At 39.0% G+C, this 24,356-nt stretch overlaps 1 protein-coding gene across 8 annotated transcripts in view; it reads right to left on the bottom strand.

Moving 5' to 3' along the window:
* The window catches only part of LOC106802042 (ATP-binding cassette sub-family C member 11-like), a 237,753-nt gene that overhangs the window by 181,909 nt on the left and 31,488 nt on the right, over nucleotides 1–24,356 (bottom strand). For all 8 annotated transcript variants that reach the window (XM_087420303.1, XM_087420299.1, XM_087420298.1 and 5 more), the window contains 2 exons: nucleotides 13,614–13,764; nucleotides 11,732–11,858 (listed from right to left, as the gene is read on the bottom strand). In XM_087420303.1, the coding sequence (XP_087276429.1) occupies nucleotides 11,732–11,858; nucleotides 13,614–13,764 (278 nt within the window). The remainder of the gene's footprint in view (nucleotides 1–11,731; nucleotides 11,859–13,613; nucleotides 13,765–24,356) is intronic.

The following is a 24,356-nucleotide window of genomic DNA, read 5'->3' as shown; positions in this document are numbered from 1 at the left end:
ACCACTTTTGTCCTCTCCCCACCCCCTTTCTGTCTGGTAACCATCAATCTGTTTTCCAAATCTATGTGTTTATCTTCCACATATGAGTGAAGTCATACGGTAATTGTCTGTCTCTCTCTGACTTATTTCACTTAGCATAATACCCTCAAGGTTCATCCATGTTATTGCAAATGGCAAGATTTCGTCTTTTTTATGGCTGAGTAATATTCCATTGTATATCTATATACCATATATTCTTTATCCGTTCATCTGTTGATGGGAACTTAGGTTGCTTCCAAGTCTTGGCTATTGTGAATAATGAACATAGGGGTGCATATTCCTTTCTGAATTAGTGTTTTTTTGTTCTTTAGATAAATACCCAGAAGTAGAATAGCTAGACATACAGTATTTCTATTTTTAATTTTTTGAAGAATCTCCATACTGTTTTCCATAGTGGCTGCACCAATTTAAATTCTCACCAGCAGTGTACAAGGCTTCCTTTTTCACCACAACCTCTCCAACACTTATTTCCTGTTTTTTTAATAATAGCCATTCTGATGAGTGTGAGGTGATATCTCATTGTACTTCTGATTTGCGTTTCCCTAATAGTGATGTTGAACACCTTTTCATGTGCCTGTTGGCCACCTGTATATCTTCTTGGAAAAATGTCTGTTCATATCCTCTGCTCATTTTTGATTGGGTTGTTTATTTTTCCTTTGTTGAGTTTTATGAGTTCTTCATACATTTTGGATATTAACTCCTTTTTGGATATATGATTTGCAAATATTTTCTGCCAGTTGTTGAGTTGTCTTTTGTTTTGTTTCCTTCACCATGCAGAAGCTTTTTAGTTTGATGTAGTTCCATTTGTTTACGTTTTCTTTTCTTTCCCTTGCTTGAGGAGATATGATATTTAAAAAGATACTGCTAAGACCAATGTCAAAGAGCATACTGCCTGTGTTTTCATCTAGGAGTTTTATGGTTTCAAGTCTTACATTCAAGTTTTTAATTCATTTTGAGCTGATGTGTGTGCCTGGTGTAAGATAATGGTCTTTGATTCTTTTGCATGTGGCTGTCCAGTTTTCCCAACACTGTTTATTAAAGAGACTTTCGTTTCTCCATTGTATGTTCCTGGCTCCTTTGTCAAAAATTAGGTGTCCACAGATGTGTAGTTTTATTTCTGGGATCTCATTCTATCCCACTGATCTGTGTGTCTGTGTTTTTCTACCAGTATCATGCTGTTTTGATTACTTTAACAATATATTTTGAAATCAGGGAGTGATACCTCCAGCTTTGTTCTTTTTTCTCAGGATTCCTTTGGTTTCAGGGTCTTTTGTTGTTCCATATAAATTTTAGGATTCTTTGTTACATTTCTGTGAAAAATGTTGTTAGGTTTCTGATTGGGATTACATTGAATCTGTAGATTGCTTTAGGTAATGCAGATATTTTAACTGTGTTAATTCTTCCAACCCATAAAGAAGGAATAGCTTTCCATTTCTTTATGTCTTCTTCAATTCTTTCAACAATGAATTCCAGTTTCAATGTACAAGTCTTTCACCTCTTTGGTTGAATTTATTCCTAGGTATTTTATTCTTTCTGTTGTGATTGTAAACTATCTTTCTGTTAGTTGGTGTTAGTGTATAGAAATGTGACTGATTTTTGTATTTTGATCTTCTATCTTGCAACTTTACTGTATTTTTCAATCTTTTCTAATAGTTTTTTGGTGGATTCTTTAGGATTTTCTATATATAGAATCATGTGATCTACAAATAACGACAGTTTTACTTCTTCCTTTCCAATTTATGTCCCTTTTATTTCTTTTTCTTGCCTAATTGCTCTGTAGGACTTCCGATACTTTCTTGAATAAAAGTGGTGAGAGCGGACATCCTTGTGTTCTCCCCATTCTTAGAGGCATAGCTTTCAGTTTTTCACCATTGAGTATGATATTAGCTATGGGTGTGTCATATATGGCCTTTATTATGTTGAGGTACTTTCCTTCTATATCCATTTTATTGAGAATTTTGATCAGAAATGGATGCTGAATCTTGTCAAATGCTTTCTATGCATCTATTGAGATGATCATGTGCTTTTTATTCTTCATTTTGTTCATGTGGTGTATCACATTGATTGATTTGTGGATGCTGAAACATCCCTGTGTCCCTAGAATAAATCCCACTTGATTGTGGTGTACGACTCTTTTAATTCATTGTGGTATTCAACTTGCTAATATTTTATTGAGAATTTTTGCATCTATGTTCAGCAGTGGTATTGGCCTGTAATCTGGTTTTGGTTTCAGGGTAATGTTGGGATCCTAAAATAATCATAAAATGAGTTAGGAAGCATCTCGTCCTCTTCAATTTTTTGGAAGAGTTTGAGATGGATAGGTATTAAATCTTTGAATGTTTGCTAGAAATCACCAGAGAAGCCATCTGGTCCCAGACTTTTGTTTTTTTCAGAGGTTTTTGATTACCATTTCAGTCTCTTTACTTGTGGTTGATCTATTCAGATTATCTATTTCCTCTTGATTTAGTTTTGGGAGATTGTATGATTCTAAGAATTTATCTATTTCTTCTGGATTACCCAAGTTGTTGGCATATAGCTTTTTGTAGTATTCTTTTATAATCCCTTGTATTTCTGCAGCATCCATTGTAATTTCTCCTGTTTCATTTCTGATTTTATTTATTTGCGCCTGCTCTCTTTTTTCTTAGTGAGTCTAGCTAAAGGTTGGTCGATTTTGTTTATCTTTCAGAGAACCAGCTCTTAGCTTCATTGATCCTTTTATTGTCTTTTAGCCTCTATTTCATTTACTTCCACTCTGATTTTTATTATTTCCTTCCTTCTCCTGATCTTGCGCTTCATTTGTTCTTCTTTTTCTAGTTCTTTTAGGTGTAGTGTTAGATTCTTTATGGAGATTTTTCTTGTTGTTTGAGGTAGAAACCTGTATTGTTCTATACATCCCTCTTGAATGGCTTTTGCTGCATCCCATGGATTTTGGCATAGTTTGTTTTCATTTTCATTTGTCTGCAGGTATCTTTTGATTTCTCCTTTGATTTCTTCATTGATCCAACAGTTGCTCAGAAGCATATTGTTTAGTCTGCACATATTTATGGCTTTTCCAGCTTTCTTCTTGTGGTTGATTTCTAGTTTCGTACCATTTTGGTTGGAAAAGATACTTGGTATGAGTTCAATCTTCTTAAATGTATCAAGACTTGTTTAGTCTCCCAACATATAGTCTATCTTCGAGAATGTTGCATGTGCACTTGGGAAGAATGTGTATTCTGCTGCTTTTGGATGGAATATTCTGTATATATCTATTAAATCCATCTGGTCTAGTGTTTCATTTAAGGCCAATGTTTCCTTGTTGACTCTCTGTCTGGATGATCTATCCATTGATGTTAGTGGGGTATTAAATTACCCTACTGTTATTGTGTTGCTGTCAATTTCTCCTTTTAGGTCTGTTAATGGTTGCTTTATATACTTAGTGCTCCTATGTTAGGTGTATATATATTAATAAATCTTATGTCTTCTTGGTGTAATGTCCCTTTTATCATTATAAAATCTCCATCTGTGTCTCTTGTTATCCTTTTGGCCTGAAGTTTATTTTGTGTGATATAAGTTTCGCTACACGAACTTTCTTTTGGTTGTCATTTGCTTGGAGTATCATCTTCCATCCCTTCACTCTGAGCCTATATTTGTCTTTAGAGCTGAGATGGGTCTCCTGGAGGGAGCATATTGTTGGTTCTCATTTTTTAATCCATTTGGTCATTCTGTGTCTTTTGATTGGTGAATTCAATCCATTTACATTTAGAGCGATTATTGATATATGAGGGCTAAATATTGTGATTTGATCTTTTGTTTTCAAGTTGTTCTATATTTCCATAGTTTCTTTCTCCTTGTCTTTCTGTCTACCATTTAAGTTTTATGATGTGTTTTCTCAGTTTCCTGTTTTTTTATATTTTGTGACTCTGCTCTGACTTTTTGATTTGTGGTTACCATGAGGTTCATATAAAGGATCCCATAGATGAGATAATCCATTTTCTGCTTAGAGTATTTTATCTCCATTAGCCTATGCAGCCTCCATCATTTACTTCTTCACCTTCCATGCTTTTGTTGTCACAAATTATTCCTTGTTGTATTGTTAAGTCTGTTACGAACTTGAAGTGGTTATAGTCATTTTTGATGCTTTCTTTCCCTTTAGCCTTTACATTACAATTAAGTATTTAGTAACCTATTCTGATCTATGGTTAAAATTTTGTGATTCTTTCTATTTATCATCTTGCTCAAAGTTTGTATACATTTGCTTTTTTGTTTCAGGCAGGAGGGCTCTTTTCAATACTTCTTGTAAGGTAGGTCCATTGGCAATGAACTCCCTCAGCTTTTGTTTTTCTGGGAAAGCCCTTATTTCCCCTTCATACCTGGAGGATAACTTTCCTGGACAGAGTCTTCTTGATTGACAGTTTTTGTCTTTCAATATTTTGACTATATCATTCTACTCTCTCCTAGCCTGCAAAGTTTCTGTTAGAAATCTGATGGTAGCATAATGGGGGTTCCTTTGTAAGTTATTTTCTTCTCTCTGGCTTCCCTTAATATTCTTTCTTTCTCACTGACTTTTGACAGTTTTAATATAATGTGGTTAGAGAAGGTCTTTTTGTGTTGACATAATTATGTGTTCTATTTGCTTCACGTACCTGTGTATCCAGTTCCTTCCCCAGTTTTTTGGAAGTTCTCAGCTATTATTTCTTTGGGTAAGCTCTCTGCTCCTTTATCCCTCTATTCTACTTCTGGATTACCCAATTTCCTCATGTTGCTTTTCCGAATTGAGTCATTTACTTCTCATAGAATTTCTCTACTTTTTAAAATCTTTGTTCTCTTTCACTTCCACCTGAGTCAATTCTACATTTGTATGTTCAAGCTCACTAATTCTCTCTTCCATATGGGCTGCTCTATTTCCAAAGCTTTCCACTTTATTTTTCATCTCATTAATGTGTTCTGCAGCCCCAGAATTTGTTTGGCTTTTTTTTTAATAGACGTTTTAATCTATTTGGTGAAGGACTCCTGTTCATCAACTTTATTCCTGAGGTCATTGGAATGTCTTTCTGAGTTTTCTTGTAACTAGTTGAGTTTCTTCTGGACAGCTGTTTTAAATTCCCTATTAGTTAGATTGTACTCTTCTATCTCTTCAAATTTGTTTTCTTGAGAGTTGTCATTTTCTTACAGTACTACCATGTTACTGTAGTTCTTCATGGCGCTTGATGAGATGATCCTCTGTGGGTGTATTTGTGGTAATATTCATCTTTCTTCTTTGTGTAAGGCTTAGGTTACTTTGGTTCTGAGCTGCTTCTGGTTGCATTTGAGAGCCTGAACTTTCCACCCTCTACTGTCTCTGCTAGAGGTGTTGTCAGTGCCCTCCTTGTGCTGCTTGTGCCTCTGAAGTTGCTGGAACCTTTCTGTTTATGATGTCACTGAAGTTGCTGGTGTCACAATGGGGGTCAACAAGCTGTAAGCACCTCTGCTGCCTCTGGGGCCGCCTGGGTTGTGTTCCCCCACTGGCCCTCTGCCAGCTCTCCATGGGCTGCCGCATGCACCAATTGCACTGCTGCTCCCAGGTTACCTGAGGGTGCTGGCAGCACCAATGCCAGGGATACTGTGTTCACGGGTGTTGCTATTGCTGCCAGGGCCCTGGGGTCTAGTAGGCAGCCCCCACTGGTAGGTAGGGCTGGTGTTGGGGGTCCTGCCACTGGGGGCTGAGTCATGGGTACGGTTGTGGCTCCTGAAGTGTCAGGTCACAGGCATCACCCACCACTGCTGGGGGAGGCGTAGTGGCTAAGCTGCGAGTCCCATTGCGTTTTCTGAAGCTGAGGGTTTCAGGCGCCACCTGCCACTACTAAGTGAGGGATGGGGGCTGAGCTGTGAGTGCCATTGCTGCTCTTGTAGCCTCTGGTCTCTGGGGCTGGTGCACTTTTCCAAACCTCAGGTAGGGTCACCCGTTGACATTGCTGGAAGTATCCTAGTCTTGCCTGCTACTGTCTCTGCTGGAAGGGCCAGTGTCAGAGGTGCTGCCATCAGGGGAGGGGGACAGGAGTGAGTCACAGGTATCTCACAGTTCCCAAGTCTCTGGTCACAAGCCCACAGTGATTCCTGGCACCTCTGGGAACATGCACTGCCTGGATTCCTGAAGCCTCTGTGCATGGGCAACACCTCACATCCTCGGGCCTCTGTATGCAGGCCCAGCCACAGATCCTGGAACCTCTGGTCTTGGGACTTGCACCTCCTGCTCCCCTAGTTCCACTGCCTCGAGAAGGTCTAGTCCACCCACCTTCAGATGTATGGATCTCTCAGGCATTCTGGTGTGTCGTGCAGAGAGTACTCTGCTGGTGAATGGATGTCCTCCTGGTTGTAATTTAGCGGGGAACGAGAAAGGGGATAACTCATTCTGCCATAATGCTGACATCACCTGGAAAGGTGTGTTTTTATAGCTATTTTGATAATTATGTTTCAGTGTAATTGGTTTTCTTTGCAAACCTATGTACTTTATTTTATGCCTCAGAAACACTATTTCGAGAACACACTATACTGCCAAAGAGATCTATGGCACAAAAAAGGTTAAGAACCCGCATCTAGCTTAGTTCTTTGATTCATAGGGGAAAACTAAGTTCCAGACAGAGACAAGGTCTTGCCCACAACTACATCACTGGCTGTTAACAGGCTGTCCTGGGACCCAAATCTAAAACAGGGAGGAAAGGAAGTGAGGAGGAGGGCCAGGAAAGCAGCAAGGGCTGGGATAAAGGCCTCACCCCAGCACTGTTGTCAGGCACAGTCTGCTCAGAGCAGGTGAACAGGCTGCCCAATTCCCACCAGTTCTAGATCTGATGCCTGGCCAGCCCCTACCCACTTTTTGCCCTCATTGCAGCAACTCTGGGTGGTATCAGGGTAAAATCATTTCCCAGTATTATTTTGTGATTTAATAATGATGTTCCTTGCAAATCCCTGCTTCCTGAATGCTTTGTCATCTGTGCTGTACTCTAGGGTCAACTGCACTTATCCAGAATATTCTGTCCCAATATGAGGGACTCAGTTCCACTCAGCATTCTCTGATTTTTTTTTTTTTTTTTTTTGTGAGGAGATCAGCCCTGAGCTAACATCCGCCAATCCTCCTCTTTTTTTGCCGAGGAAGACGGCCCTGGGCTAACATCTGTGCCCATCTTCCTCCACTTTATATGGGACGCCGCCACAGCATGGCTTGCCAAGCAGTGCGTAGGTGCGCGCCCGGGATCCGAACCAGCGAACCCTGGGCCGCCGCAGCGGAGCGCGCGCACTTAACCGCTTGCGCCACCGGGCCGGCCCCTCAGCATTCTCTGAAATGCTCCCAACACCTGTCAATATACTTCACGATTCTGAGGTTGTCTGTTTCATGATTTAGAACTTACAGAGCACTTTCACAAACATCATTTCACATAAAACACATGCCAAGAGATTGTGCACCATTGCTAGAGATGGCTAAGAGTTTTCACTCTGAGCTCCTAACAGTTAGTGTGAAGAAGGAAAAGAGATGTATTACAAGTTCTTCATGACCCAACCATCTAAAGAAAAAATTTAATTGCTCAAAATAAGCATAGATTTCCTGGTCCTGAGACTGGAAGGTCATGTTTTCCACGTGTGGGGTGAGTTTGTGTTCACAGACTCAGCTCTCTGAGCCCGGAGACTTGCTCAGGTCTTCAAGCTGTAAGTGGTGGAGCTCAGGCCAGAACATGTTTTCTGTCTGACAACATGTTTTGCTGTTTACCGGAGGGCTTTTTCTCTAATTGTTGCAGCGTGCATTTCTGGTTCACTAATCTACGTTTCTTCCACTTACTGCTTTAAATGCCCATTCAAATTCCAAGTTACTTTCAAGAATCATTTGACATCAACTTTATTTGGTCTCCCTCCTGTATCCCTCTCCTTAGTTCATTAGGCAAACAAACAAAAATGAAAAACCCAAACCCCTTCCTTTAGCAGACACTCTGAGTGCTTCTACTGGACAGATTCCAACTGCAGCCCTGAAAGTAGAATTCTTATTTCTCTGGATAGTCTGCCCATTTTTAAAAAATTAATATTCACAAATAATACCCACCATTTATTGAGTGTTTACTATGTTTAAGACACTATGTTAAGCACGTCACTTACCTTAACTAATCCTCAATTAATTTACAATTCTTTGAAATCAGTGTTCCCATTTTGTAGTTGGAGAAACTGAAAGACAGAGACTTTGAGCTCAGATCTGATTCAAGTTCTTACTCTTAACCACAATGTGCTATCGATTCTGTGCAGCTCCACACACTGATTTCCGTGTGCTTCTGGGGTCTATGAGCCTGGTCTCTCTCTGTCTCTGTTTTTCTCTCTCTCCTCCCTTCCCTTCCTCCCTGTCTGTCTCTCTCTCTCTATTTATATGCACACACACATGCATGTGTATTTTTAAAAAATTATTAAAAGAATTTTTTTTCACATTGATTGAGCTCATGTCTTCTAAGGTTCACTGAAGACATGCTGGTAAAGGGCAGGAATAGGGAGGATTCAGAAAGAGACTCACTTCAGAATAAAGGTCTCAGAGAACCTCAGAGCCTGGAAAATTCTCCGGAGGAATGGTCATGAAGCTGAACACCACCATCATTATTTGGGCACACAGACTCCTGATGTTCGCACATATACTCATTTATAAATGATGTGCAGGATATACATGTATATCACCGTACTATTATATTTGTAAATAAAAAATGGAATGTTTATAAGAATGAGGAAAATATAGAAAGGACTTCTAACGTTTTCTTCCTATACGCAAGTGGATTCTCTTGCCACCACCCCATGAGGAGGTGTACGCCTGGCTGGACCTCGGTGCACCGACATTCCATGAGTATATGCAGTATTTGGCACAAGAGCTTGTCTATTCTTTTCTTAAGGACTCCGTTGGGCAGAGACTGCACCACCCCTCTCCATCATTCCACTCCAGAATCTGTAGCCCAATGGGGCGAACAATCTTCTTTATGTACTACCACAATACTGTGTGTCTTGCTGGACATCCATCTCTACCACACCCTCCAGGAACATAGAGAAAAACTGCTCATCATTCTCCTTCTATAAACTCAACAGCATTTGAATCTGTTTGGAAATTGTGACAATGTGTCTGTGCTGTGTTTCAAGACCTCCTGGGGTGGTTGTGAAGATCAAGTGATCAAACAATGAACTTCGGGATACCCAAGGGGTCTGCAAATGTCAAGTGATATTTTTAGCAGAGATTTGCATTTACAGAGGAATAAAATGGGACTCCTTAGACATGCATCAAGAAAGCCTCTGCTGGCCCAGCCCGCTCCCAAGGCCAGGGGACCTTCCTCATAGGACCTGTTTTCCTACACTGCAGCTGACCACAGACGCTCCCCATTGCCCACCTTCATTTTGGGCATGAAAAGAAGTATCCCATTGGGTGAGGGTGCCTCCTCTGTGAATTACATCCCCAGGAAGTGGAGAAGCGAGAGACAGCCAGCAGGGGGAGGAAGTGACTAGCATCAGAGCAGGGAAGAGGATGGGCAGGCTTGAACTACTACAGCAAAATGTGTCATGAAATCCATGTGAGTTAGGTGGAGGAGGTCTTCTAAGGTGTCTTAGTAATCCTTAAGAATGAATCAAGACTTGTTTTTTTCTGAATTTAGAGATTCTTCTCCCTCCCAACCACTCCCTGGCCACCATGGAATCCTTCAGATAACTCTGAGCTGAATCATCGTGTCCCACGTGTTCTGAGCAAGGCACCGTGGCCAGGCACTTTATTAAAGGGACTCGAGAAATCGGAAAAGATCTGTGCTGCAGAGTTGGCAAAGCCTGGAGTGAGATAAACAGGAAAATTTTATGAGCTACAGTTAGTTATTAGCGCCAGTCCCACACACACCTTTTGTTCAATTCAAGAAAAGCACAAATAGATCTCAAATTCCCTTTCATTTTGGTCAAAAAAATGGGGAATGAATAAATGAGATCTTCTCTGTTTTGAAGAAGAGATTCTCCTCCTGCCGCCTGACCTCAGAGTTACTTTACCTCTGCAGGAACAGGGAGGGGAAATGCATGCCTTCACGGAGGTGGGTCCCTGGACCAGGAGTCAGGAGACTTGGCTACTGGTCTCAGCCTTGCCCCAAGGACACCATGGAAAGCCTTCTGTTCCTTGGTCTCCTTATCTGTAGAATGGGGGCTAGGGGAGGACTTTCTCTTTCTCCTATATGAAGTTGTGATGTGACAGGCTGGCAAGGGATGGCCATGCAAGCACACTGCATGGGCTCTGACTGTCCTATCCCGGGAGGGGGCAGTGCACTCTAGTGTGGGCAGAGGGAATGTTGGTCCCCCAAGTTCTCTGCGAGGGTCTGGTGGGAGCAGCAGCTAAATGGGGCAGTTGGAGAGGAGGGCTCCATGCAGGTGGGACAGGCGAAGTCGAATCTAAGGTTTGTGGAGAGAAGGAAACCCAGGCACCTGGCAACAGGCCCCGCCCTCTGAGCTCCGTGACTCCTGACGCCTCCTCCTCTCTGTCTTGTCCTCAGGACACTAGTGTTTCCTGCCCAGGTACAGCTTCCCTCTGCGTCAATCAGCCCCCAGGTAGTACTTGCGGATGTTGTCTCTCATCCTCAGGACAGGCTGTGGTGGGTGACACCACGCCAAAAGTGACTGCCCAGGCAGCCCACTCTAGGGACTGGTCCCACCCAACAACAAGCCCTCAGGCAACTTGTGGGCCTGCATAGATTGGTGACTAGATTCTCTGCAGCCTGGCGACTGGGGCAGGGCATGCACAAGGAGCGGGTGGAGAGTGTGGGGCAGTGGTGGAGTGTGTGGGGCTCCTGCCATGGAGAGAATTCATTTCTCCTGGCATTATCCACACAGTAAATCACAGGTTAAGGAAAGGAACTCTCAGGTCAGATTTAGTCTTACTGTCTTGTAGCTAAATGTAAATAGACTTCCAAATAGACTTCCATAAGAAGGCCGGCTTAGATCAAAAAGCAGCCTGCCTGGCCAAACTGCAAGTCAAACTTCAAAAGGGAGAGATCCCTCACTTCTCTCAAAAAACAGCAGTTGCTGGGAAAGGGCCCAATGAAGAGTGCTTGGTGGTCTGACCCAATTTACCTGATGGTGCAATGGATCTGTGATGCTGAGCCAGGAAAACTCTAAGAGGCTACTGTAGGTGTGAATTCTCAACAGGGTATATTGTCCATTCAAACACGCAATCTATAAATTACGCTAAATAATACTCTACTCGGATAATTTACATACTCCTTGCCATAGGCTTAAGCACTTGGTAGCTAACTTGAGAAAGCACTTTCTCTATCCTTCCAGTGTTAATTCCAAAGAGGAAAACTCCAAGGATCTTTTAAGTTTCTCAAAGAGGAGAGAAGAAAATCTGTGTTACTTAAAACAGGTGTCTGAAAGTAGCATCTACTTCTTAATTATTGGAGCATAAAAAGAGTCTCAATATTTTCCGTGTTTTTGGTTCTTAATTTATCAGATTAATCCCTTATATTGCTATTGTAGAAAGGTTGAATTTCTGGCTCAACTAAAGCCCTTTGTTATGAAGATACTCTAAATGCTTTCCCCATGAATTTCTGCCTAATACAGAGCCCTGTGTAAATCAACAGTTACGGAAACGCTTGCTGGCAATCTGTTGGAGAGATCGAAATGGTTGTTGTGAGTTGCCAGTAAAATAATCTCCTTTCCAGACTCAAACATTACCGAAGCCTCGGGATGGCTGACTCACATGGTGATGATGTCGAGAGTAGTAACCTGAGGGATCTGAATCTGTTGAGGAGTCAGCCCATGCAGTTCCAGTTGCTTTGGGATCAAGTGCCTGTGGGCAATCTCTATCTTCTCCTCTTGTGTGTACCCTGGAAAGCAAGGGGTCTTCTTTTGTAATTAGGCACACGGCTGCCACATACCAGGCTTTTGAAATGAATCAGATGCAGATTCAGTGGATCTTGGACTTAGGGTGAATTTAAGTATTACTTCAACTAAGATTATAATCAGAATAAAGAAATTTAATCTCTAATCAATAACTGTTAAAATTTCCAACTTTTTCACAAACAAAATTAGCATTTACTAAGTACAATGTTTGAAAGTCTTTTGAATAAATGATCTATCTCTGAAAGAGAAATAAATCTGAGTCAAACCTTAGAGATAATTTTCTCCTTAACTCAAATTTGATTTTTATTTTATTATTTAATAGGAAAATAATATATCTCTTTTCTTTAGCATAACTTGATACATAATTGAAAAAACTTACAACAAGGACAACAAACACTTCAAGTAAATAAGCAGTGAGTTTCAAGGGAAGAGCTGCAAAGGAGCTATTTTCAGAACTCTGACTGTAAATGTTAGCAACAAAACAAAACAAAAACTAAGACGTCTCTATAAAAGGTCTTTCCCTCGACATGTTGGAATTATACATATAATTTATATGCAATAATTTATATACAATACACACACACACACACACAATTATGCCTAAAATAATCACCCCATCTACATTTAAGAAGTCGAGTCTTAGAAGCAAGCATGGGCACACTCCTCAGGAAGGAAGAAGGTGGCATCATACAGAGACGTCCACCTCTGTAGCAGTTGTCCTGATTATTTCATTTCACATTATTGTATTTTATGGATTATCTCCCTTGATGTGAAGTTTCCAAGCAATTGGGTCTCATTACTTATTTATTTTAGCCTCATAAATATCCACAAAGCAATTTTTTACTCCACCATGTTTTAAAACTAAATATAGGAACCTGCAGGGCTCACAGATAACTAAGAAATCCAATTATCACTCACTTGAGAGTAAAAATATATTTCAGAGAAATATGAAATATATATTATCTATATATATTATCTATATCTAAATATTATCAATATCTAAATATATTTAGAGTCTACTCTATTTTCATTTTAACAAATACCCACTGATATTTGATCTCTTCCAGGGAAAAATAATTCCAAACAATTAAAATAAGGTGAAAACACTGGGATTTATTCAGTATTAGTAACTAAAGAACTTTATTTTGCACACTCCAGTGAAGGCGAACAGAAGACATGGTAGAAACTATATGTATAACTACCTGACAGATCAAACAAGAAAGAAGAGGTCTTGTGTACTCTGTAGTTTTATGTAAAAGTGAGGTCAGATGTAACAAAAAGAAAGCTCATCTCCTTTAGGAACCACCTCTTAATAAGAATAAACAATTACACTTTCCCAGAGACGGTAAAAACTTCAAAATCTGATTGACAGGAAGCTAAACTGACCATGTAAAGATCCATTTTGGGTTTTTAGAAGCTCCCTTTAAATAAATTAGTGATGTTTATCTATAATTGTAGAAACTGCTTCAAAGAAGGACGTCTGGATTCCCAGAGAAACCAGAACACACAGATGCTCCGCTCTGTGGCAGTGAAAACAAACACACAAACACACAAATCTTGCTGTTTCAGACTTTGAATCCACATAAAAGCTGGTTTATACACCAGACTCAGAACTTCTGAACATCACGCACTGGCAAATCAACTTTTTACTCCAAACTCCACAGCTCAACCAATTTTAAAGGATTATGCTCAGAAAGGCAAGAAATATCAAACAATGAGTTTCTTCACAAGTCAAGTACCTGGCACCTGGATAATCTCCATTCTGTCCAACAAGGCAGGTGGAATAGTAGCAGTGGTGTTGGCAGTGGCTATAAAAAGAACTTGGGAAAGGTCAAAGGCCACATTTAGATAATGATCTGTGATGTTATGGTTTTGTTCGTGATCCAACACCTGTGGAAGAACAATAAACATGTAAAAAATCCAGGAGTGCCAATACAAAGCTGTATAAATTAAAACACACAGGATGTTCTAGCAAGGTCGATAATTCTGCCTCATATAGTTAGTTTAGGAAACACAGGGATAATACTAAAACCTGAGCATCACTGTTTGCATTCACCACATTTGAATACTTTTTAAAAAAATCAAAAACATGTTCAGTGTCAAAATTTTTGAAAACATGTAAAAACACAGAGAAGCAAAAATTACCCTTTCAAGCTTTGTTCTTAAACCTATTTATTAATGACGCATTGTGTGGCCATAAATAGGTTACCAATCCTGCCGAACCAGTTTCCCTCTTGGTAACACACCCTCTCTTAATTGCTGTGGGAACTTAAAGTAAATGTGTAGAGTATTTTAAAATTCTTAGGTAACAGGTAAAATAAAAATTAGTATATTCCTCCCCAAACATCATCAGAAAGTCTATAAAGTCTTTAACTGAAAGTGGAATTCGAAACAAGACTAAACCAGTAAAAATTACTGTGCTACTATATTCTGACACAGCACAAGGAAACAGTCACTTTTTAAAAATGCCTTAAAGTAAAATCTTTCTGTTTGTAATGAGCAAAATATCAATATCTCTTAAAAGTATTTTAATTGAATAAATTAGATACTCTACCAGTTATGTTCTTAAAACCTTGTACAATTGTATATATATATTTTTAAAGATTTTATTTATTTATTTTTCCCCCAACGCCCCAGTAGATAGTTGTCTGTCATAGCTGCACATCCTTCTAGTTGCTGTATGTGGGACGCGGCCTCAGCATGGCCGGAGAAGCGGTGCGTCGGTGCGATCCCGGGATCCAAACCCGGGCCGCCAGCAGCGGAGTGTGTGCACTTAACCGCTAAGCCATGGGGCCGGCCCCTACAATTGTATATTAAGAAGCCTGTATCTTGTCTAGATTACCACTCAAAGGCTCTGAGTCGCAGGCACTCATTCAGGAGAGGCCCACACAGGACTTTAAAGAAGTCATCAAGAGCCTTCTACATGTTCTAAACCTTTAACATATTACCACTTTCACTTATATTAGATTACTATAGATATAAATAGGGTTCACATACATAGTCAAAAGGGAAGTAAAATGACTAAAATACTTACCAATCACAGTTTTATTATAAAACCAGCTTTTCCTTGCTTCTGATTCCCTTTCCAAAGTTTTACTTACTTTTAAACATATCCACAACTTAGTCTTAATTCAAAGCCCTTGACACAGAATCTTGAACTTTGTTCAACGTTCATTATTATTGGAAACTCAGTGTTTATCTAGAATACTGTTCCCAGAAACTCTACTATTCATATTTTCATAAGACTTAATAATGTTTCATGTTATAAAAATAAGGTACTTTCAAGTCATTAAAGACAATTTTAATTATGTTCAGTATAGAGTTGGTTAAGAGTAATCTTACTGTCTACCAATTATCTGAAAACTGTTGATCTCTTTATGGAAACTATGACAATCTTAGGTAAACCCATTATCTAGTTAAGTAAAAATCTGTTTTTTAATGGCTGTAATTAAATTTAATACATACATGTTGGATATGTTTGAGAAATGGCTGTCAGACCTGTCCAAGTGAAATAACTTTTTTCTCTTAAAATTTTAAGACACTGGGGTTTAAAAAAAGAAATAAAATTAATAAAACAATGTTTCTGACTATGAATGAGGTCTCTTAAAAAGCTTTACAGGACATCTAGGTTATGAGGAGAGAAAATTAGTGATGGCCAGTTTGCCTGCCTCCATCTTTTATTTCAAAAAACACAAAAAGATACGTAGAGTTTAAATAGCATCAGAAATACTGATCCATTTTCTGCCTGACAAGAAGAATTTCAGTAAACACTACTCAGATGAAACCTTAAGGTAAATTGATGAGCCCATGGAGGGACAAAAATTACAGTAAGAACTTTTTAGCCACCAAACTTCTGCATTTTCCCTGAACTTGAGAGCCAGGGCTCCCACCCCCAATTACCCAGATACAGGGGCTGTTTCAAGAATGACTAGAATTGGTTTTTCTCTCTTCTCCTCATTAAAAGGTCTTTCCCCATCAATCCTAGGGCTACAATTCCTGCCTAAAGAGTATAACTGGGAATGGGCATAACTGTGGTATGACACTTTATTCTTAGGAACATGAAGTCAGAAGGAGGATAAATGATGAGGAGGGGTGTATGCTGAGAATTGTTCTTCAGTAATAATTTCTGGCAAGAGAACAACTACAGATGTTTGTAGGCAATTTTCTAGGGATATACTCCACTCATTACAGATGACTAGGTAACTGTCATCTTTAGGTATAATAGTATGGTTATATTTTCTAAAATGCTACACCTTTTAGAGATACTATAATATTTACAGAAAGATATGCCTGGAATTTGATTCACAATAAATAGGGGACGGGTGTGGGAGAAGGGGTAGAAAGAGATGAAACATGATTGGCCATGACATAATAATTGTTAAAACAGGGTGATGAGTTTATAGGGTTCATTATATTCTTTTCTCTACCTTCGTTATGGTTGAAATTGCCCACAACAAAAAGTAAAATTAAATAAATAAAGTAAAATAAAATAATTAGGAGTGACGTCAGCATCGTGATGGAGTGAGCTTTCCTGTAAACTCTTCCCCTGATAAGATACAACAAAAGGAACAGTGTCAGACCAACAATGGACTCCTAGACAGTGAAAAGCAAGATTGGAAAGATGCACACTGCCACACATGTGAGAGAGGAACATACTGGGCACCTGGAGGAAGTGAGGAGAGGTAAGGAGAACTCCTCTCCCTCCTCATCAGATCAGCAATCCCTGTTCGCACAGCTCCCAGAAAGGGGGGAAGGGCGGCCCTCAGCTCTTTGGGCTCTCTCAGCTGGTGGGAAACACCCACACAGAGGACTCAGAACAGCTCCAGGGCTACCATCAACATCTGAGCACCCCAGGAGAGCAGATAAAGAGGGGCGAGTGAGAAGCCCCCACACCAGGGACCCAGCAGGCAAAAGACAGAGCCCCCCGCCCCCCGCATGCCAGACACTGCAGCTCAGCCAACCAGACCAGATCAAGTGGCCGGCCGATTGCAGCGAACAGCTGGGGCAGAGTGCAGGGGACTCAGATTACACAGCCCTAAACCCCCACATGGTGGCGGCAGGTGGAAATTGCAACCAGATATTTCCAGGATGTGGAAAAATAAAGCCAATACAGAAACCACAATGCAAAGGTACATGAAATCACCAGACCAGAAGGAAAATGACAAGCACCCAGAAGTCAACCCTGAAGACACAGAAATCCATAACCTAAATGACAGAGATTTCAAAATAACTATCATAAAAAAACTCAATGAAATATGAGATAACACAGACAAACAATTCAATGAGATTAGGAGTTTCTTCACAAAAGAGATTGAAATCATAAAGAAAAACCAATCAGTACTGATGGAGATGAAGAACACAATGGAGGAGATAAAGGAGAATCTGGAATCTTTAAAGAACAGAGTTGACAATATGGAGGAAAGAATTAGCATTATAGAGCATAGGAATACAGATATGCTCCAGATGGAAGAAGAGAGAGAACTAAGACTAAAAGGAAATGAAGAAAGTCTCCGAGAAATATCTGACACTATTAGGAAATGTAACATAAGAATTATAGGTATTCCTGAGGGAGAAGAGAGGGAAAGAGGAACAGAGAGCCAATTCAAGGAAATAATAGCTGAGAACTTCCGAAATCTGGGGAAGGAGCAGGAAATACCAGTGAGTGAAGCCAATAGGTCACCTAAATACGTCAACAGGCAAAGGCCCACTCCACGACATGTAGTGGTAAGGCTGGCCAAAGTCAATGACAAAGAAACAATATTAAGGGCAGCTAGACAAAAACAAAAAATAACATACAAAGGAATTCCTATCAGGCTCTCAGAGGGTTTCTCAACAGAAACTTTACAGGCTAGGAGAGACTGGAATGATACCTTCAAAATACTGAAAGACAAAAACTTTCAGCCAAGAATAGTCTATCCAGCAAAAATTTCCTTCAAATATGATGGAGAAATAGTAACTTTCCCAGATAAACAAAAGCTAAGGGAGTTCATAGCCATGAGACCCCCCACTACAAGAAATACTCAAGAAGGCCCTCAGGCCTGAAAAAAAGAAAAGAAAGGGAATACAAAGCTTGGAGCAAGGAGAAAATTAGGTAGAATAAATCAGAAATATAGTGGATCTTTACCAGAATAGGTTAGCAACCACTTAAATACCAAAATCAAAGATCAAAGGAAGGAACTCACCAAAAATAAATATAACCTCATCACTGTAAACACACACACACAACACGAGATAGAATAAGATATAACAAGAACGACTTAGAAGGGGAAGAGGAAAGTGATTGAATTGACTTAGTGTAAGGAAATAAGAGGCCATCAGATAATGGACTATCTCATACACAAGATTTTTTATACAAACCTCAAGGTAACGACTAAACAAATAATCAAAACAAAATCACATATGATAAACAAAGAGAAAACTAGAAGAGTCATAAGACAGAACAACCAAACTGAATTGGCAGTCTGAAACAAATGGGACAAGAAAAAAAGGAAGTGCAAAAGAACCGGAAAATAAGTGAGAAAACAGGAACATTAAGCCCTCATATATCAATAAGTACCCTAAATGTAAATGGATTGAACTCTCCAATCAAAAGATACAGAGTGGCAGGATGGATTAAAAAGCAAGACCCAACAATATGCTGCCTCCAGGAAACACATCTCAGCTCTAAAGACAAGAACAGGCTCAGAGTGAAAGGATGGACGACAATACTCCAAGCTAATGGCAAACAAAAGAAAGCAGGTGTTGCCATACTCATATCAGACAAAGCAGGCTTCAAGATAAAACAGGTGAAGAGAGACAAAGAAGGGAAATATATAATGATAAAAGGGACACTCCACCAAGAAGACTTATCACTTATAAATATGTATGCACCCAACATAGGAGCACCAAAGTACATAAAGAAACTCTTAACAAACCTGAAAGAAGACATTAACAACAACACAATAATAGTAGGGGATCTTAATACGCCACTTACATAATGGATAGATCATCCAGACAAAAAGTCAATAAAGAAATAGTGGACTTAAATGAAAAACTGGATGAGATGGACCTAGTAGACATATACAGAGCACTCCATCCAAAAACAGCTGACTACACATTCTTCTCAAGCGCGCATGGAACATTCTCTAGGATAGACCATATGTTGGGAAACAAAGCAAGCCTCAATAAATTTAAGAAGATTGAAATCATAACAAGCATCTTTTCAGACCATAAGGCTATGAAACTGGAAATGAACCATGAAAAAAAACCTGGGAAAGTGACAAAAATGAGGAGATTAAACAACATGCTACTGAACAACCAATGGATCATTGATGAAATTAAAGGAGAAATCAAAAACTATCTGGAAACAAACGAAAATGATAATATGCCATATCAAATCATATGGGATGCAGCAAAAGTGGTTCTGAGAGGGAAACTCATAGCGATACAAGCCCAACTTAACAAACAAGAAAAAGCCCAAATAGGCAACCTTAAACTACACCTAACAGAACTAGAAAAAGAAGAACAAACAAAGCCCAAAGCCAGCAGAAGGAGAGAAATAATAAAAATCAGAGCAGAAATAAACGAAATTGAGATCAAAATACAGTAGAAAGGATTAATGAAACAAAGAGTTGGTTCTTCGAGAAGATAAACAAAATCGACAAACACTTAGCCAGGCTTACTAAGAAAAAAAGAGAAAAGGCTCAAGTAAATAAAATTAGAAATGAAAGAGGAGAAATTACAACAGATAGCATGGAAATATAGAGGATTATAAGAGAATACTATGAGCAACTATATGCCAACAAATTGGACAATCTAGAAGAAATGGATAAATTCTTAGACTTATACAACCTCCCAAAATTGAACCAAGAAGAAATGGAGAATATGAATAGACCAATAACAAGTAAAGAGATTGAAATAGTAATGAAAAACCTCCCAAAAAATAAAAGTCCAGGACCAGATGGCTTCTCCAGTGAATTTTACCAAACATTCAAAGAAGATTTAATACCCATCCTTCTCAAACTATTCCAAAAAATAGAGAAAGATGGAACACTTCCTAAATCATTCTATGAGGCCAACATCACCCTGATACCAAAACCAGACAAAGACAATACAAAGAAAGAAAATTACAGGCCAATATCGCTGATGAACATTGATGCAAAAATCCTCAACAAAATATTGGCAAACCGAATACAACAATACATTAAAAAGATCATACACCATGATCAAGTGGGATTTATACCAGGGACGCAGGGATGGTTCAACATCCGCAAATCAATCAACGTGATACATCACATCAGCAAAACAAAGAATAAAAACCACATGATCATCTCAATAGACACAGAGAAGGCATTTGACAAGATACAACATCCACTTATGATAAAAACTCTCAATAAAATGGGAATAGAAGGAAAGTACCTCAACATAATAAAGGCCATACATGACAAACCCACAGCCAACATCATACTCAATGGGGAAAGACTGAAAGCCATTCTTCTGAGAACAGGAACGAGGCAGGGCTGCCCACTCTCACCACTCCTGTTCAACATAGTACTGGAGGTTTTGGCCACAGCAATTAGGCAAGAAAAAGGAATAAAAGGAATCCAAATAGGTAACGAAGAAGTGAAACTCTCACTATTTGCAGATGACATGATTGTATATATAGAACACCCTAAAGAATCTGTTGGAAAACTATTAGAAACAATCAACAACTACAGCAAAGTTGCAGGGTACAAAATCAATCTACAAAAATCAGTTGCATTTCTGTATGCTAATAATGAACTGACAGACAGAGAGCTCAAAAAGATAATACCATTTACAATTGCATCAAAAAGAATAAAATACCTAGGAATAAATCTTACTAAGGAGGTGAAGGACCTATACAATGAGAACTACAAGACATTATTGAAAGAAATCGGTGGTGACATAAAGAAATGGAAAGATGTCCCATGCACGTGGATTGGAAGAATAAACATAGTTAAAATGTCTATATTACCTAAAGCAATCTACAGATTCAATGCAATCCCAATCAGAATCCCAATGACATTCTTCACAGAAATAGAAAAAAGAATACTAAAATTTATATGGGGCAACAAAAGACCCCGAATAGCTAAAGAAATCCTAAGAAAAAAGAACAAAGCAGGAGGCTTCACAATCCCTGACTTCAAAACGTACTACAAAGCAATAGTAATCAAAACAGCATGGTACTGGTACAAAAACAGACACACAGATCAATGGAACAGAACTGAAAGCCCAGAAATAAAACCACACATATACGGACAGCTAATTTTCGACAAAGGTGCTAAGAACATGCAATGGAGAAAGGAAAGTCTCTTCAATAAATGGTGTTGGGAAAACTGGACAGCCACATGCAAAAGAATGAAAGTGGACCATCTGCTATCGCCATTCACAAAAATTAACTCAAAATGGATCAAAGACCTGAAGGTGAGACCTGAAACTATAAAACTCATAGAAGAAAATATAGGCAACACACTATTTGACATTGGTTTTAAAGGAAGCTCTTCGGATGACATGCCTACCCAGACTAGGGAAACTAAAGAAAAAATAAACATGGTAGACTTTATCAGATTAAAGAGCTTTTATAAGACAAATGAAACCAGAATCAAGATGAATAGACAACCAACCAGCTGGGAGAGAATATTTGCAAAACATATATCTGACAAGGGGTTGATCTCCATAATATATGAAGAACTCACACAACTGAACAACAAAAAAACAAACAACCCGATCAAAAAATGGGCGCAGGAAATGAAGAGACACTTCTCCAAGGAAGATATACAGATGGCCAATAGGCACATGAAAAGATGCTCAACATCACTAATCATCAGGGAAATGCAAATCAAAACAACACTAAGATACCACCTCACACCCGTTAGAATGGCTATAATCACCAAGACAAAAAACAACAAATGTTGGAGAGGATGTGGAGAAACAGGAACCCTCATACAAGCTGGTGGGAATGCAAACTGGTGCAGCCTCTATGGAAAACGGTATGGAGATTCCTCAAAGAATTAAAAATAGAGATGCCCTATGATCCAGCCATCCCACTACTGGGAATCTATCCAACGAACCTGAAATCAACAATCCAAAGAGGCTTATGCACCCCTATGTTCATTGCAGCATTATTCACCATAGCCAAGAAGTGGAAGCAACCTAAGTGTCCCTCGACTGACGATTGGATTAAGAAAATGTGGTATATATATATACAATGGAATACTACTCAGCCATAAAAAAAGACAAAATCGTCCCATTTGCAACAACATGGATGGGCCTGGAGCGTATTATGTTAAGTGAAATAAGCCAGAAAGAGAAAGACAAACACTATATGATCTCACTCATATGTGGAATATAAACCAACACATGGACAGATAAAACGGGACTGTGGTTACCAGGGGCAGAGGGGGTGGGGGGTGGGCACAAGGGGTGAAGGGAGTCATATATGGTGATGGACAAACAAAAATGTACAACCCAAAATTTGACAATGTTAGAAACCATTAAAACATCAATAAAAAATATATATATACTATTAAAAAAAAAAAACCAAGACCCAACAATATGCTGCCTCCAGGAAACACATCTCAGCTCTAAAGACAAGAACAGGCTCAGAATGAAAGGATGGACGACAATACTCCAAGCTAATGGCAAACAAAAGAAAGCAGGTGTTGCCATACTCATATCAGACAAAGTAGGCTTCAAGATAAAACAGGTGAAGAGAGACAAAGAAGGGAAATATATAATGATAAAAGGGACACTCCACCAAGAAGACTTATCACTTATAAATATATATGCACCCAACATAGGAGCACCAAAGTACATAAAGAAACTCTTAACAAACCTAAAAGGAGGCATTAACAACAACACAATAATAGAAGGCGATCTTAATACCCCTCTTACATCAATGGATAGATTATCCAGACAAAAAGTCAATAAAGAAATAGTGGACTTAAATGAAAAACGGGATGAGACGGCCCTGGTAGACATATACAGAGCACTCCATCCAAAAACATCTGACTACACATTCTTCTCAAGTGCACATGGAACATTCTCAAGGATAGACCATATGTTGGCAAACAAAGCAAGCCTCAATAAATTTAAGAAGATTGAAATCATAACAAGCATCTTTTCAGACCATAATGCTATGAAACTGGAAATCAACAACAACAACAAAAAAAACTGGGAAAGTGACAAAAATGTGGAGATTAAACAACATTCTACTGAACAACCAATGGATCATTGATGAAATTAAAAGAGAAATCAAAAACTATCTGGAAACAAACGAAAATGAAAATATGCCATACCAAACCATATGGGATGCAGCAAAAGCGGTCCTGAGAGGGAAACTCATACCTATACAAGCCCACCTTAACAAACAAGAAAAAGCCCAAATAAGCAACCTTAAATTACACCTAACAGAACTAGAAAAAGAAGAACAAACAAAGCCCAAAGTCAGCAGAAGGAAAGAAATAATAAAAATCAGAGCAGAAATAAATGAAATTGAGACCAAAAAACAGTAGAAAGGATTGATGAAACAAACAGTTGGTTCTTTGAGAAGATAAACAAAATTGACAAACCTTAGGCAGACTTACTAAGGAAAAAGAGAAAAGGCTCAAGTAAATAAAATTAGAAATGAAAGAGGAGAAATTACACGGGATACCATGGAAATGCAAAGGATTATAAGAGAATACCATGAGAAATTATATGGCAACAAATTGGACAATCTAGAAAAAATGGATAAATTCTTAGACTCATACAACCTCCCAAAACTGAACCAAGAAGAAATGGAGAATCTGAATAGACCAATAACAAGTAAAGAGATTGAAATAGTAATCAAAAACCACCCAAAAAATAAAATTCCAGGACCAGATGGTTTCTCTGGTGAATTTTACAAAACATTCAAAGCAGATTTAATACCCATCATTCTCAAACTATTCCAAAAAATAGAGGAAGATGGAACACATTCTAAATCAAATCATTCTATGAGGCCAACATCACCCTGATACCAAAGCCAGACAAAGACAACACAAAGAAGAAAAATCACAGGCCGATATCGCTGATAAACATAGATACAAAAATCCTCAACAAAATATTGGCAAACCAAATACAGCAATACATTAAAAAGATCATACACCATGATCAAGTGGGATTTATACCAGGGACGCAGGGATGGTTCAAAATCCGCAAATCAATCAACGTGATACACCACATCAACAAAACAAAGAATAAAAACCACATGGTCATCTCAATAGACGCAGAGAAGGCATTTGACAAGATAGAACAACCATTTGTGATATAAACTCTCAATAAAATGGGTATAGAAGGAAAGTACCTCAACATAATAAAGGCTATTTATGACAAACCCACAGCCAACATCATACTCAATGGGGAAAGACTGAAAGCCATTTCTCCGAGAACAGGAACGAGGCAGGGCTGCCCACTCTCACCACTCCTGTTCAACATAGTACTGGAGGTTTTGACCACAGCAA

The sequence above is a fragment of the Ceratotherium simum genome, chromosome 30 (genome assembly GCF_057802395.1).
Source record: "Ceratotherium simum simum isolate JZ-2026a chromosome 30, ASM5780239v1, whole genome shotgun sequence".
Taxonomy (NCBI): Eukaryota; Metazoa; Chordata; class Mammalia; order Perissodactyla; family Rhinocerotidae; genus Ceratotherium; species Ceratotherium simum.
The sequence above is the reverse complement of the archived record's forward strand: the minus strand, read 5'-3'. Positions and strand labels throughout refer to the sequence as shown.